The following is an 18,011-nucleotide window of genomic DNA, read 5'->3' as shown; positions in this document are numbered from 1 at the left end:
ACAAAGCACAACATACGTACACACACACGCGCACACACTTCATGAAAAATATCCCACATGATCACATGACCCCTTGGCTCCACCCTGCGATTCCCAGCAACTCCCCTCACGCTTCCCTTCTTGCCCTATTTATTTCCTCACCAAACCCTCTCATAAGACCCACATACATATGTTCTATATAGTAACCAACTCACTCCATAGAAAATAGAAGAGAGAGAGAGAGAGAGAGAGAGGAAGGAGAGAGAGGCCATGAGTAGTAATAGGCTAAGTGAGCTCATAATGAGAAAATGGCATGTAATAGCAAGAACGAAGAGGAGAAGCAAAGGGCACTTTGTGGTGTATTCAAAGGGTGGCAAGAGATTTGTGGTGCCTCTGAAGTACTTGGACCACCCAATATTCCAGGTGTTGCTAGAAATGGCCGAGGAGGAGTTTGGCACCAATGGCGATGGGCCTCTCATGGTGCCTTGTGAGGAGGAGCTCATGGAGCACGTTGTGTCTCTACTGAGGAACCACACCATTCATGTTAGTTTCTTGTAAAGGAGGACGAAGAGGAGGAGGTGCTTCTCATTTTAATTTCTTATCCTTTTTCCACTGTATGTGATGCATTGAATCAAAGGGAGTGGATTATGTTAACTACTTGTTGGAGTATTAATGAGAAGGTGTAGTTGATTAATTTCGGATATGAGCTCTTTTTTGGTATTAATTAAGTTGTTCTATTTCTTTTTTTACTTTTTACTTTTTATTTTTTAGAGAAAAAAGATAATTACTATTCACTTTCTTCTTTTTTTTTTCAAATAAAATAAATTTAATTCAAAAAGTAAAACAACAAAACTTTTTTTTTGAGAAAAAGGTAGCAAGTAAACTGCTTCATTCATTAAGTGAAATGAACTAAGCTTATAAGGTGAAAGCAACTAAGACTTTCTAGAGAGAAGAAAAAAAAAAGACTTGAAACTTGAAACTTCATATATATATATATACTATATATATATATACTATATATATATATATATATTATATATATTATATATAGGTTGCGCTAGAATACTTGTAAAAGTATTATGTGTGTGGTGTTTTGAATTTTTTAGCCGTTGATGGAGAGATGTGAGGTTGAGATGAATGGTGGTAGGTTGAAAGAGTATTTGATCCAAGAGCTATTAGTAATCAAGGAGTAGATCTAATGGGCTAAAAACTTAATAGCATCATTGGGATAATACTTATAAAAGTATTCTACCTCAATTTAATATAATATATATATAATATATATAATAATAATATATTATTTTGTGCTTCGAACGGCCGTTGAAAAAAAAAAAAAAAAAAAACCGTTGACCAAAAAAAAAAATTTGTTAAAGCTCAAAGGCTAAGTTGTTTAAGTGAGAAAGGACAGGAACAAATGTAATCGTCACATTTTTTTTTTTTTTTTTTTTCATTTTTCACCATCTCTACCCGACACAGAAATAAAGAACTCGGGCCTATCAATTAATCCTATCCTTGAATTGGATCGATGTTGCTTGGCCCAATATATAAATTTAAAACGAACCCACATAACTTAGTTTTAATCGGCCCGACCCACCCCAAAACCGGCCCATCTCGGCCCAGTCCACACTTACTCTCACAGGAAGTGTTTCCCCCTTAACAAAAGGGTTTCTTATTAATGGAATCACATTAGGATTCACACATATTACTTTTCCCTTCATTATAGCTAACGTATTATAAATATCTATGTCTATGTGCATGTAAATAGTGTAGGCTCTCCTTTACACTGTTGCATCTATGATGCATATGATATGATTGATGGCTCCTACAATCCTACGGGATCGATTTTTCGCTGTGCAATATATTTTATTATGCAATAATTGATGATCCCACCACCTTATGTTCACCAATTTTATTATGCAATAATTGATGATCCCACCACCTTATGTTCACCAAGATTTTGAGTTAATAAACTAATTAGCTCCAATATAACGTGGTTTAAGTTTTGAACTTGTGCACTTTTGGTCGCACTTATTTAAAGAAGCTTATTTTGTTTATAACCAGAGTAATCTTATCATACACGAGACAAGTAGCAAAAGACTTGGTGGTTGGTATTCAAGATCTAAGTTCGAATCTTAGTTGATTTACATTTCCAGTTAAGTTTATTTCTAAATAAAATAAACGAAACGAGTAGCGTGCTACTTATCTCTCAAAAAAAAAAAAAAATCTCATTTCTTTTTACTTGCGAGTCTTGTTTACTTCGTACTTAAGATGCTCATGTACTTTGAGGATTGATTGGCGTGTACCATTGATGTTCTAGATTTGTTTTCTTTGCATTGAGGAGAACTTAGCATTTATTGGTCGACAACGAAGATCAAAAGAAATTAGACAATTAAAGAGAAAAGAAACTCAACCTCATATACCAGAGAAGCGGAAAAAAATAAAACCATAAAAGAGCACAGTGGTAGAGAGTTTCAGGGTCCAGCCGAGACCCACATAAGTTCAAGAATGTAACATATTTAATAGAACCAATTCAATCTAAAAGTTTAAGTCTGTTAGGATTGAGCCCTAGCATATACCAACTCTATACTCTCCTATTAATTACTTTTTTTTATCTCTCTCTTCTTTGCTCATTACTGTGAATTCGCTTATCCAAAATCATATGCTCTAGTCTGCGCCACTCAAGAATTAATCCAAACCCATCACATTGCAACTATGACTCCTCTTTATGAACTCATCGTGTTTGTAAGAGTCACTAACTCGATCATACTACACTACTTAGACGAGTAGCTCAAAATCATCTAATCATATTCTGGGACTACTTGTTAGAAAGTTTCGGAGCCTATTCCAGGAAGCTGAAGCGTATTAAATTTGAATCCACTAGTACAAATCCATCTTTCACTTTCTTATTACTTATGCTATATAACTTATTAGATTTGCACCCACTAATGTATATAAACCGTTTACTCTCTTTTAATTATATAATATGGGACTATTTACATGTAAACTCTCAACATATTATTCTTCCAAATTTTTTTATAAAAAACAATGTTACTTTCAAATTCCCAATTATAGCGTAAATATTGCCTTAATAATAAGATGGAACAATTTTGAAACCAAAAAGCCACATGTTAGGATCGGGCCAGGGAAACAAAGATGTGTTGGAATTAAAAAGAAACTAAAAGAAAAGGAAAAGAATTTAAAGAAGAAAAAGAGGGCCTTCGAATGATGAAAATGTTGTGTTGAAGTAAGAGAAAGCTCCTGATATTAGTGGTCGTATTCTTTTCTCGATCGTCTTTAGATTTTCAATTATTTTTTACTTAAAAGAAATCAAATAATTGTATTTAGATTTTCATTTTATTAACAAATCATGAAATTTTGAGTATCTATTTCTTTTCAATTTCTAAAGCAGGAAATTAATATATTACACAAAACACACTAGGTTTCGATGGTTCTATCATATAATATAATACATTTGATTCTTAATTAAATTACTACGGGCTCGTCAATTCTTATATTTATTTTTTAATTTCTTGCTTCAGCATGTGTGTTATTTAATGTCGAAGCGACGTTCTTCACATATATGTCTTAAATTAGCAAGGCGTTGCAATAGCGTGAGATTACAAAACTTTTAGATAATTTTTGTATGTTTCACGAGAATTGTTATGATATTTGCAATTAAATGTGCATTAGTGTGAATTTGGTTAGCAAATGGTAGTTAATTATTATTAGAAGCTCTGGTGCCCCCACTCTCTGTGTCCCCATTTTTTATTACTAACGTTCTTATTTTATTTTGTTGACCAAATCCAATGATGATGATTTGGTTAACAAACTAACCCTGACGGGGTTCCTCACCTCCCCCTCGTTGCAACGTACAACTTTGAGATTCGTGTTCCGTCCTATTTCGCCGGGTACCGTACATGGGCCACTGCATGCTAATTTTGGAGGGACTTGGTAAATTTTCGTTTGAAATTAAAAGGAAATATAAAATAAATAAAAATGCACAAAATTTATTTGAATTATATATCATTTTGAGTAGGGTATCCAAACATTAGATTTGTTCAGTTTGAATCAAGCAGTAATATTTTGATTTTAAAATCTAAATTTATCATTTATCTTTACAAATTTAATTAGTATATTTTATAAAATTTTTCTAACTATAAATTTGTTAAATTAAATAGATATGTTAAATTTTGAAGTCAAAAGTACCGCTTATTATCTCAAATCGAACAAATTAAAAGATTGAATAAAAAAATTAAAATTTAAAAAATTAATTAAATAGTCGACTTAAAATGATCCATAGCTCAAATAAAACCTTTACATTTTTACCCATGAACTATAACTTTGAGGTATATTTTGCTGTGAGATTTGAGTGAATTTTTCAACATTTCTAACACGAAAAAGTCTATTTATTCTCGACCACTCAATTACTACTTTTTAGCTATAGAGGCGACTTAATATTTATGACATGTAAGCGAACATATTTAGAGGGGCGAAAATGATGAATCGAGAGTAATGCAATATTAGAATACATAAATTGAATCCAAATTCAAGCTAATGCTTTTAAAATCTTTTTTAACATAATATACAGGGCGAAATTTAATTAATTCCATGTAGTAGCGTGTTGTATTTTTATTAGCTCATTTTATAATGAATGAATTTTCCCAGGATCCAAACACAATAGTCACTATCCATGCTTAAGGAAAAATTCTAGAATGCAACGAGTATATTGGTGACGTGGCGTAACAAATCAATTAAATATTTTTTTTTAGGGGTATATGTCCTATCATGATTATAAAAAAATATTTTTATTGTACTTTTGTTTAAAAAGAAGAAATGTAATTGGCTTATTATTGATGACGTGGTGCAAGTGTGACAGTGTAGAATTCCTCATGCTTTAGGGAGTTATTTCCTACATTCCTTTAATCGGAGCATGTTTGGTTCGCTTCTTTTTCACCCTGGAATTGGAATCGGAATAGATGAATCCGTTTGTGGGTGTTTGGTACGCGGGAATCTCATTCCGATTCTGATTCCCGAATGGAATGGGAATCCCCCAATCACCTTTTTTTTTCCATCCGGCCTTCTAGGCCGGATTGAAAGTTGAATCCGGACAGAATATATTTATTCGGATTAAATTTATTTTTTTCAACTTTTTTAACTAAAATATGAGTTAAAATTTAAAAATTAAATATATAATTTTAAATTTTAATTTGAATTTAAATTAAAAATTAAAATTTAAGCAAGTATTTCGAATCTAACTTATGAATTTGAATTTAAATTAAATTTTAATTTATATAAAGTTTTATTCAAATTTTATTTCAAACTTAAATTAAATTTATGGATTCAAATTAAAATTTAAATTATAATTTTAAGTTTGAATTTGAATAAATCAAAATTTAGTTTCATATTTTGAATTATCCACTCAACTTCAAAATTTAATTTTTTAAAAAAAATAAATTTAAAATTTTGACATTATTTCAAAATTCTAACGTAAATTTTTAATATTTAATATTTAATTTGAATTTAAATTAAAATATTATAAAATAGTATATTAATTTGATTACGTTTTTTATATCCACCTGAACCAAACACCGACAATGGGAATAATTTATTCCGATTCCGATTCAGGTGATGAACCAAACAAAATTAGATAATGAGTCATTCCGATTCCAATTTCAGCTTATTTTGATTCCGATTCCAATTCCGACTCCGACTTCGAACCAAACACGAAAATTGTTAAAGATTATGCCTTCTTTTTTATTGGTTTGGTTCATACACCGAATATATGGAATAAAAAAATAGATCTCATTTGAATTTTTTATTGGTAGATCCTAGTTTAAGTTGGAGTCCTAATTAGACTAGGATTGGTTTCCATACAAGACTCTATATTCAATGATCACATTGAATTAGAATAAGATTGAGCTAATGCATCCATATATATATATATAGTTGAGCTAGAATACTTCTAAAAGCACCATGGGAGTGGTGCTTTTATGTTTTTAGCCTTTGGATGAGAAGATGTGAGGTTGAGATGATGGTGGTAGGTGGTGGTAGGTGGAATAGTGTTTGATCCAAGGGATATTAGTAATCAAGAAGTAGATCCAAGGGATAAAAACCTAATAGCACCTAGGGGATGATACTTGTAAAAGTATTCTAGCTCAATTCTATATATATATATATATATATGGACTGTACGGCTTGAAGTTGTAATTAGGGTGGCCGGTCTTTTCCTCTTGAGGCCGTACGACAGCAAGAAAAAGAGAGAGGCTAATTAATTAAGTTCTTGAAGCCGTACGGTAGTACTTCAAGGTGCGCGGCTTCTGCTTACATGCAATGGATTGAAGTCGGCGGCGGAGCGGCGGTTCTCGACCAAATTGTCTGAGCGATTCGAATTTTTCGAAGCAACGGCATAAAGGATTTTGATTAGGGTTTCTATACTTCTCTAATTTGGTCTTCTCAATTTTACGAAAAATTTTCTTTGTATTTTTTTTTAGTTTTCGTTGGAACAAAAGAAATATGAGATTCACCATCAGGCTCTTGATTTTCATCCGGAGAAAATATAAGGTGTAAGTTTGTACTTTTATTTCATCATATAGTTGAATACATCTCTCTCGCTCTCCCCGTGGACGTAGACAATTGCCGAACCACGTAAATCTCGATTTATTCTTCTTGTATTTTATTTTTTTTTTATCGTTCGTTCGATTTTCTCTATTTTTCGTGCATCTTTGTTGGTAGCGCATGACGGACGATTCATCTGGTTCCCAACAAAAGTAAGCATTTAAACATCCCTCTAATGCTACGTTGAAAGATACAATAAAACCACTGTTCTCCAAAAAAATTAAGTATCAACAAGTGATTTTTGTGTGTGTGTGTGTGTGTTTGTGTTCTATGTGGAACAGAAAGCAGGTTTATGAGCATTAACCCGGATCCGAAACTTAACGGGTCCTATATCTTGACTCATACCCGATCCACAGCTACATAGCGGTTTTGTTTGCAAATCAGAAACCCAATATGAACTCAAATAGCAACACTCTACAACTTTTACACAAGAAGCATATAATGGGCCCCCTTTAACATTTTCCAAAAGTAAAGGATCCTTCCCAGGATTGTGGTGCACGGAAGCGTTTTTTTTTTTTAAATGTTCTTTTCTTGATCTTCCTAACGAAGTACAAAGTGTCCTCAATCCAAGCTAATTGCGTGATTCATTAGCCATAATCCACCCTTCTTGTCCTAAATATAACTAACTAATCAGTATTACTTTTCGTTTCGGAGAATGATAAACAATAATCCAACAAACAATGTAATAAAAAAACATCATCCATTATCCATCTTAACTACCGCATTGACTTGACAAAATGTGTTCCTATTGTACTTCAAGAAAAAAATGCTAAACATGTCTCAACTTTAAAACTACAAGTTTTTCAAATCCTATTTTATTCTAGTTGGCTCATTAAGTTAAGTTAAGAGTTATCTATAATAATATTGGATATCACTCATTCCTTATCTCTTTACGGTTTAACCAGTAGTATAAATATAATTCTTAATCTTATGGACTAATGCGAAAGATGAGAAAGGACAATGAGTGCATATTTGGGACGAGTTTTATTACAGAGGCCAATATACTTAGGTACTCTAGCTTCCATTGATAACTAAAGTTTTCGCTTTGGTTGCGTGTTGTATTTTTCTCTTTTATTTTTATTTTTAAATTTATCCTCATAAAATAAAAATAGAGAAAAAAATGACATAGGCACCGCATAGGGCTATGGATGCTAATTTACAATCATAAAATAGTCAATTTGGAATAAATGCAAACCAATCAAAACGTGTTAGCAATGTGACGTCCCAACTCTTCGGGAGGTCATCCATCGATTCTAAAACTACTTCTATCTTAACACGTTTAACTCTTTTAATCTTTTGGGCTTAATCACCGCTCAAAATATTTGAGCTGGGTTAAAAGTATTAGTCCGATTATATCATATATATATATATAGAACTATTTGGGGTCTTACAAGAAAACAACATAATCTTTTCACTGGAATATTCCGCGATTCTTGGTATTTAAAATTACTATAACCTAACCGCGTGCCAGGAACAATAATAAGGCCAAAGAAATGGTCACTAAAAAAAAAATATGATGATAATTACTGTGCATAGAACTTATTATTCTAAATTTCATTTGTCCTTGAAGATGCTTTTCCTAAGTTTGTAGTCAACAATTTCATAGCAGGAATTGAATTAGATCGAAGGACTCTTTCCCTTCAAAGTTATTGTCCACGCAGTTTGTGAGACCAATTTTCCCATATATATTAAATATTATTTTATATTATTAATAATTGATTGGCAAGGTTGCCAAGTTACCTGTCCTTGTTAAGAGTGTAAGAATTTGAGATTCCATGAGTATACAATTTTGATTAGATCTCTTTCAATGTTGTTTTATACTTACGCAGAATATTATTAGCCTGGCGCGAATTTTATAATATCTAAATCATTCGTTTCATTGAACTTTGCCAATAAAGAACTTAGAATTAATATATGCTTGGTTTGTTTGACTTTTCTGAATAAGTCCTCAAATTTTAAGAAGAAGCATTAAGTATTTGACAATCAAATTATTTAACTCCAAAAAATATTTAATAACTTTCGACAACCCAGAAAATATATATAGTTTTGTAGTTTTTCTATTATTTATTTTTTAAACAAGCTTGTAAATTCCATACTAAAACCCCACACCTAACTATTCATTAATAAATTTTTTTTTTAGAAACTGAGATTTTACCGACCGTTTCTAAAGCAAGTGGCAAAAGATTTGATGGTTAGTACTCGAGACCCAAATTCGCATCCTAATTGATTCACATTTCCAGCTAAGTTTATTTCTAAATGAAATAAACGAAACGGTTAGCGTGCTANGAATGTTTGCAGGACCGATCTTTTCTAGAGCAAGTGGCAGAGGGTTTGGTGGTTGGTACTCGAGACCCAAATTCGAATTCTAATTGATTTATATTTCCAGCTAAGTTTATTTTTAAGTAAAATAAAAATGAAACAGGCAGCGTGGTATCTATATCTACGAAAAAAAAAAAAAAGAAAAGAAAAGAAAAAAAGAAAACGTCACGTGTTATAAATCCAGATCAGTTCAATAGAAAAATCAATGTAAAGCAGTAGCAGTAGCTTTTTCTCTATAAAATCGTCAATCAAACGATATAAATTTGCGAGTTTTTTACTTAATCCAAACTTTTTCTAGTATTGGATTATAATCATGGTTTGCTGTTGAAATGTTTCGTTATAGGCGTTGGGTACTGTGAAGAGCACACTATTTGTCATCCATCTAGTAAAATCTGCGTATGTTTCTCAATATATTTTTCTTATAAATCATTTTGTCACCCCATAAATAGCCTCTTTACATTCTGAAAAAAAAAACAAAACAAAATAATACAATAATAAAGTAGTCTCTAGCTACAATTTGCGGAGTTATATATGATTTCATAATGTAATCTCTAAAAAGAGAAGGAAAATGGTGCTTTACCTCCTCTATGGAAAATATATATTTTACACTCTTAGATTTAAGCATTGATTTTTTAAAAAAATTTAGTAAAAACGTAAAAAAATAATAAAACAAGTGCATGAAAACTGAGAATGTAAAATTGAAGTGCATGAGTAGAATTTTTTTTTTGAAAGATAGATACCATACTACCCGCTTTGTTTATTTTATTTAAAAATAAATTTATTTAAAAATATGAATCAATCAGAATTCGAACTTAAAACCTAGCTTGGATATCAACTACTAAATTTTTTGTCACTTGCGCTAAGGACAGTCGGTTATGCACCAGTAGCGTTGCTCTTGAAATAATAATAAGTGAATAGAAACGTGGCGTCGCGATCTTTGTCACTTTGGAAAGGAAAAACGAGCCATCCAAGTTGCAAATATTAGAGGAGTCACGCCGCAATTTGTGGAATATAATTCGTTAATAAAGTTAAATCGCGATGGTTGGTCCCACTTTGCGAATTTTTCTTTTGGCCCTTTTTGAGAAAAATAAATAAAATGTTGCTTAGAGCCAGTGCATTTGCTCATCCATACACCGTGCATCTATGACGCCTCAATTTCATCTCTTATTATTGTAATAATAATAATAATCACTACAATCGTGCGAATTGCATGATTTTTTTTTTTCCTTATGTGAGACTTTGCAGGCCATCTAAACGTACTAGAGAAATAAAATGAAGAATCTATAAATTTCAGATGAAAAAAAGTATCCATTTAACCAAAAAAAAAAAAAAGTTCATAGGTTTACTAGTCGAACTACTATCAGACACCGGACAATAATTGATTTTTTGAAATGGTTTTGAAATAAAAAAAAAAAAGATAAACTTCAAATACCATCTTTATTGTTTCACGGTTTTTCACTTTAGTGTCTTGTGATTTTTTTTTTCTTTTTCTCAGCGTATCCGTTAACTCTTTTTTAAATCATGTACATATAAAAAAACTTCATATATCCTATCTATGATTTATTAAATATTTATTTTAATATTCTATAATTTATCGAATTTTTATATTAACATGATTGTAATTTGTTACTAAGAAAAAAATAGAATTAAAATGGTATTTAAAGTTTTCCCAATAAAAAAATATTGCTAAGAGGCAAAAGGTTTGAGTCACCATTTGGCGCAGCAGTGGAGCACATGTTAATATTATGTTATGGTCCAGAGCACGCTCGAAAGAGCAGCACACGTAGCTTTAAGATTCCTCCCCCCTATTGGACTTTTTTATAAAACAATTCTCCAAAATTTTAAAATTTATAAAACATTTCTCTTAAAATCATATTTGTCAAATTAACTCTTCTTTCGCCACATACGTGTGAGGGCCAATATTTTTTATGAAGATGGTGAATCTTCTTAATTTTTCACAAAGACGGCGAATGAATCACCGTTTTTCGCTTATTTATGTTTCTTTTTCTATCTCATATATAATCCTAACAAGCATATAAAAATTTTAACAAGTTACATATAATCTTAACAAACTGAAAATTTATCTATATAATTTTATATAATCTTAACAGTCTGAAAATCCTAATTGTCTATCCGTACAATTTCATATAATCTTAACAATCTAAAAATTCTAATAATCTATCCATATAATTTCATATAATCTTAACAATCTAAAAATCCTAAAAATCTATCGATGTAATTTTATAGAATCTTAACCGCTTGAAAATCATACTAATCTATTCATATAATTCTAAAAAAATAAATAAATTTGACAGCATCATTTTAAAAAATATAAAATTAAAAAAAATTATATTTTATAAAAAAATCTCCGCATTCCCCTCTCTTGAAAATTGAAGCTTGACTCATTCTACACGACTCGGCCAACGCTACGATCCTAACATGTTCACAAGATTTTCGAATTTTCAAGTAAAAGATCGAATATTCCCCCCCCCTAACAATACATATCATATGCTAGTTACACTAGCTTGTGGAATATGTACACATTATATATATTTTAGAAAAAAAAAGGCAATATTCTCTCATGAGTCATATCTAAGGTTTTAAAGGTAAATAATTATTTTACATTTTTCTTTATCCTATAGTGAAAATGTTGAATGCATAAATACTAAAATCAAAGTCTAGAAGTGAAAATGAAGCTGAAATATTATAAAAAAAAAACCGTTTATTATCAGCATACAATATTTTTTTTAAAAAAAAAAGTTAAATACGCGAATAAAAAGATATAAGATTTGAGATCTTATATATATATTATTATTTTATTAGGCATGGGAAAATAGCATGGCAGTGAGACAGGTGCGTGCTTTGAGAATGGAGCACAGACTCCTTGCTCCCCAAGCTTTTGAAAATGGTATTGTTCTGATCGGTCCTTATTCGAGGAAGGCGGTGGCGGTGGCGTTGGCCCCACGTGTCGCTCACTTGCTCCGTGTGTGCGTGTCTCCCAATTCCACTCCCCTCCACTCTCTCGATCCCTCCTCCCCCTATTATTAAGAATTTTATTTGTTCTTTTATTATTATTATTATTTAAGGGGTGGGGAGAGAGATAGCGATAGAGTCATAGACCCCGAATCCGCATCACCTTCTCGTTCGTCCTTTCTCGCGTTTCGCACGTGCGCCCGTACTCTCAAACCCATCCCACCCCCCGGGTCTATATATTCCTCCCTCCCACCCTCTACGTTATACAAACCCCCAAACTTAATTATATTATTATCACTATCATTATCATTATTATTTTTAATTTAAGCCGCTGCTGCTCCTTCTCCGTTCTCTTTTTCTCCCTTTCTCTTTTTTTTTCTCTGCCTCCTCTCCTCCTCCCCGTCGACCCGGTCCGGGACCCTCTCGGTGCGCCGCCTTCCGCTTCCGCTTCCGCTCCGCCCCCTGCTCCTGTCGCGGGTCCTCGCCTCCCTCCGCTGCAGCAGGAGGTCCACCTGGTCGTCGCCCACCTTGGCGCTGCCGTCCGAGCGCCTCGCGCGCGCCATGCTGCGGACCCGGAGCCGGAACCGGAACCGGAAACGGAAACGACGCCGCCGCCTCGGCCCGGCCACCTCCCCCCACGAGGAGCCGCGGCCCTTGCTGTGGCACGCGGCCTTGGGGTGGTGGTACAAGCGACAGCGTCAACGTCAGCTTGTGTTGTTTTTCTCTTTCTCCCCTTTTTTTTTTTTTTCTCNAGGACGACGTCGCCTCCCTCCGCTCCTGGGCGCTGTCCTCGTCCCCCGCCTCGCCTTCGCCTTCGCCTTCGCCTTCCGCCGCGTGGCTCTCCCAGGGCCTGGCCCAGCTGCCCCTCCTCCTCTCCTCCGTCTCCGACCTCCTCCGCCACCCCCACGCCCGCGACCCCCTCCTCCGCCATTCCCGCCCCTCCTGGGCCGACCCGCTGCTCGACGCCCTGCTCCGCCTCGCCGACGCCCACGCCTCCTTCCGCGCCGCCCTCCTCTCCCTCAACCACCTCCGCTCCGACACCCGCGCCGCCCTCCGCAGCCGCCGCCGCGACCCCGCGCGCCTCGCCTCCGCCCTCCGCGCCCAGCGCCGCGCCGACCGCGCCCTCGCCCGCCTCGCCTCCGCCCCGCGCGCCCTCGCCCGCGCCCGCGCGCCCCCCGCCCTCCTCCTCGCCGCCGACCCCGCCGAGGCCGCGCTCGCCGCCGCCCTCTGGGACGCCGCCGCCGCCGCCGCCTCCGCCTCCGCCGCCGTCTTCTCCGGCGTGGCCGCGCTCTGCTGCGGTGGAGGCAGAGGGCCAAAAAGAGATGGGCGCAGAAGAAGCACGAGAAAGCAGAGAGCAAGGAGGAGGAGGAGGAGGAGGAGCAAGTGGAGGAGGATGAGGAGGAGAAGGAGCGAAAAGCGGCGTTGCAGAGGCTGGAGGAGCTGGAGGAGTGCATTAACGCGGCGGAGACGAGCACCGAGAAGGTGTTTCGCTCGCTGGTCAACGCCAGAGTCTTCCTCCTCAACATCTTAACTCCAAGCTTCTAGAGTTTTCCGTTGATTGTTGGTAAATAAAGACGAGAAAACGGAAGGAAAAAAAGAAAAAAGAAAAAAGAAGGATTACAGCTAGTAATTTAATTGTATAGCGCAGAGGTCGGTGTTTGATGCGAGAAAGGAAGGTGAATTTGGGTTTGTTAAGTTTTTTTTTTTTTTTTTTTTTTTTTTTTTTTGAGAGAGAGAGAATTATTAAGTTTTAATTTTTGACTTCTTTTTATATATATATATATATTTACTACTTACGGTTTCCTATGTCAAACTTTTTGTACGTACATGTATCATATATGTTTTGATGAGACGTATACATAAATTTTAAAATTCGGCCGAAACAACAAACACGCCGCTCTCTTCGTTTGTTAGGATGGATCAATAATAATTCAAGATGTCTGTAGACTGAAGAATGGATCTTCTGCTTTCCAAAGTTGTAGCGTGCGTACAGTTTCGAGGTGAGAAATCCGTGTCGCTGAAGGATCCAAAGGAGAGGCGTGAAAGTTGTTGAAAAGATTTATAATGCCTCAAAATTAGGAGGATTTAATTCAATTATAATTTACCAGAATCAGCAACAACCTGGCCCACGCATTTTTATTGAGCAGGTCCCCGTTCCTGATATATATATATATATATATATATATATCCTAACAATATGTTACAAATCTGCAGTGTAGAAGAAGACAGGACAGAGATTCGACTGATGCCTTAGATCCTTACAAAATGACTGATTCCAGAAACAGCGACACGAACTAAATGTCCTACGAAGCCATAACCATTTATTTGATAACCATTTGAAAGATGCCCTAGATCCTTACAATAACTCCGACTGATCCGTCCGTGTAGATTTGGCAATACAATAATGAGTTTGATTCTGATGCTCTCACAAATATCATGTACTTCATATTTATAATTTTTTTATTATTAAATTTATTCTTTTTTATCAATTTTATTATCTAAATTATACTATTCTACGAACCATCGATTCAATCATAGAGAACTATTATTTTTCAAACATTACGAATCTTCATTTACAATAATTATGGCTTTGGAACTTAAGCTGAAGGATCCGTTTATTTCACGGAACTCCTAAAGAGTGTGAAACTGACAAGCTCCGGCTATACGTAGATTTCGATATTAGATGGGCGAAAAACGAAGCCCCAGGCTTCAACTGCATCAGATTTCGACGCCTTCTCTTACATTTTGTTCGGAGCACATCTATGCCTGCAGGCTTCAGTCAGAGAAGCGCAATTCTGAAGTGTCGGAAAACATCTGATCTCGAAAGACAGCAAACTTCGTCGCGCTCGCCAAGTTCGCTTTCCCTTGGTCAGCTCCAACTCAACTCCGTCCCAGAGTAAAAAATAATATTATACAAATCCTACCAATTTTCTTGACAAATCAAATCTAACTAAAAAAACTAAAAAAATAGATTGGTTTGCCTTGGAAGGGGCGGCTGCGTATGGACCTGCTCCAAGTAAAACGTGACGGGTAAATTAATGAAAATATCTAATCACGTCATCAGTACAAGTTTCAACCGTTATTTAACTATAAAATTTGAGCTGCGAACTTGTTTACATTGAGCTTGTACCATTATCGTACTTACGCATCTATATTGTAAATAATAATTATAGGACAGATCACATAACACAACGTAGTCCTGTATATGTGTCATCATTAGGCAAACTCTTCTTTCTTTCTTTCTTTCTTTTTTTTTCAAGATCTTCTCGTAAGGCTACTGAGGATGAGCTTACTTAGTGGCGGTCGTTACTAGGTTTAATTATATGGTTATTGATTAAAAGTTAAAACTAATGCTTTGTATAAGAGGCGTTGGCGTACGAGACGTACTTATACACCCGGTGCAGCGAAGAATTGCTTCAGGAACTGGGTCTGGTTTGGGCTGGGCCATTCCAGGCCCGAACCCCAAACAACAATCATTTAATTTTTCATGGGCCTAATTGGGCCCACTTTTGCTGGTATATTAAATACGAAACTCAGTTGTTGGGCCGGGTTCAGCCTGGGCCCAAGTTACTCGAAGCCTTCTAAAGTGTCTCAATTAGGGCCCAAATTGTTTGTTTTAGACCGGGCTAAGACATCTGGCCCAAGTTGCTTTTTTCGGTTCATATCACAAACCTAAATATCAAAATGTGAAATAATTTGAATCAATCGTTCTTATCTAAAACAGCTCTAATATTATGTGAAATAATATGAAACAACCATGTTATCACCAAAAGCTTAAGTTGGCAAAAAATGATGCTTTTAATATTTGCATTCAACGGAAAGAGACGGGAAAGAATATTAGAGATTACAATAGTTATTTTTTTTTAAAAAAAAAACCTTATAAAATGAATAAGAACCAGGAAAATATATACAACAGTGAGACTTTAACAGCTTTGATTTGGGTTGTCTTTCAAATCTAAATTATCTTTCCGGTGCTTTAGGAACTACCAATGTTGTGAAACTAATTTTTTTTTTTGAAAAAACTTAAATTATTAGAGTACAGTATTTTTATATTTTATTTAATAAAATAAAACATCTGATGTGCTTCGAACCCATGATCTTCTCGTCTGTACATATGGTTAGCTTTAGTATAATGAATGTTGTGTAGTTGGTTAGCTTTATTGTTCACCTACATTTGGTTGAAACCAACCTCCCACACAGAGTACTACTTCACAAAAAATTAAGGCTTCGTTTGGTATTGCGGGGAGATTACATTACGTGCAGTGAAAAAGTACGTTGGAAAAATGCTATATTTGTTTCCGTACGTAATATTCCGTTCCGCATATCGCGATGAGTCGGTTACAATATATTTTTTGCGGTTCCACCGAAGAACGCAGAAACATATCCCTATATACTTTTTCCGCAACTCCGTTTTATCTAATAGCGTTAGAAAGATCTCAATATCAAACTAAACTTAAATAGACTTGCAAAGAACTTACTGAAAAGAGCTACAGGAACTCCTACTTGTGTTGTTCAAAGCTGAATCAACTTTTGTGCCTTGTTGTTCTTTTACAGTGGCTTGAGGAATCTTCTAAAGTACTTAAGCCAGCAAAACACACCACAAAAGGATAAGATGAAAGCATGGGTGTATGTCCTTGTTTAGCCTAGGGTTGTTGGGGTGTCTAATAAAGATTGAGTTTGGCCATACATGTCATTATTAGAGCCATTTAGTTATGGATCTAACAAGGCCAATAAGAATATCCCCCTCATACTTTTGCATATGATCCAAACTCTCAATTTTATATTCATTTAGATCATCAACATTAAGGCCAAATTTAGACCCAATGCTTATCCAGACCTAGTTCACACAATAATTTTATAGCATTAGATGAAGAGCAATTGGAAGCGCTTTTAAATATTTCAGTGTGTAATTTTTTTTTTTGAGAGAAAATGTAGTATATTATCCGCTTCCTTAATTTTTCTAAAAAAATAAATTTAACTGAAAATGTGAAATAATTAGGTTTCGAACTTAAAATCTTAGATATCAAACTCTTTGTCACTCACACTATGGACAGTCGATAAAAACATAACTTTCTACTTTTGTGCTTTTTTGTGGCGTCAGATTATACTTTAGTTTTGAATTTGAACTTGGTGGTGTGTTGGAGGTTTTCATTAAGGGGCTGTTTGGTTGCATGCATTTGCAACTGCAGTGCAGTTGCAAATGCGTGCAGCCTCAATTCCTTTGTTTGGTTTAGTGTAGTTGAGTTCAACTGCTGCAGTTCCAACTACATAAGAAGGTCCAAATGCTGCAGTTGAAACTACATCCAAATTGGCCGTAGTTCCAACTCCAGCAGTTGGTGAGGGATAGGATCACCCACAAATTAACAATGATAAATAAATAAATAAATAAATAGCTAAATAAATAAATAATATATGTATATAGGTAAATAAAAATACTTGTAAATAAACTCATACTAATAAAATTTTTTAGACAATACAAGCTTTGTGCAAAAAATTAAATTTTTTAAATTTATTTTATTTAAAATATAAATATAGTTTTTTTAAAAAATTTTTATAGAATGTGATCGTGTATGTTAATTTAATAAGTTTTAATTAATTATAATTATTAAATTTGATAAAAAAAATGAGAGAATCGTTTAAATTTTAAAGTTTGATTTACCTATTAAAATTAAATAAATTAAAAATTTTAAATGTGTCGATTAATAAGTTGAAGAATATTATATATATATCTACTTATTTATTTATAAATAGTAAATTTAAATGATTAATAAACTTATACAATTATTTTATGTTTAGTGAAGGTAATCTCACCACTCTATCTGAAAAGGTGACAAAATTCACAAATACAACTATCAGCTTCATATTACCAAACAGAAGAAATGTAACTGCAGCAGTTGCAACTGCGTAAAACCAAATAGACTAGGTGTAGTTACAACTGCAGCATTTGCAATTGCATGTATTTCCAACTACACTGTTTCTGCAACTACATCCAACCAAACAGCCCCTAAGTATTGCTATAAGCATATCCTGTTTTCTGCTTCTTTTCATGCTGCTTCTAACTATTATTATTATTTTTTTTCAAAATTTTTTGCTTCTAACAACTTTATGCGCGCCTTTGGATCGGC

At 34.6% G+C, this 18,011-nt stretch overlaps 1 protein-coding gene and 1 pseudogene across 1 annotated transcript; both read left to right on the top strand.

Moving 5' to 3' along the window:
• On the top strand, positions 1-682 carry LOC109707282 (auxin-responsive protein SAUR36-like). Its single transcript, XM_020228440.1, has one exon. It carries the CDS (start codon positions 250-252, stop codon positions 535-537), a length of 288 nt encoding a protein of 95 aa, XP_020084029.1. The 5' UTR covers positions 1-249; the 3' UTR covers positions 538-682.
• On the top strand, positions 11,752-13,563 carry LOC109707851 (annotated as a pseudogene).

This window comes from Ananas comosus, linkage group 3, assembly GCF_001540865.1.
Source record: "Ananas comosus cultivar F153 linkage group 3, ASM154086v1, whole genome shotgun sequence".
Lineage (NCBI taxonomy): Eukaryota > Viridiplantae > Streptophyta > Magnoliopsida > Poales > Bromeliaceae > Ananas > Ananas comosus.
The sequence above is the reverse complement of the archived record's forward strand: the minus strand, read 5'-3'. Positions and strand labels throughout refer to the sequence as shown.

Coding starts and splice junctions, on each gene's coding strand:
- LOC109707282 (XM_020228440.1), top strand. CDS start 250: ATGAGTAGTAATAGGCTAAGTGAGCTCATAATGAGAAAATGGCATGTA.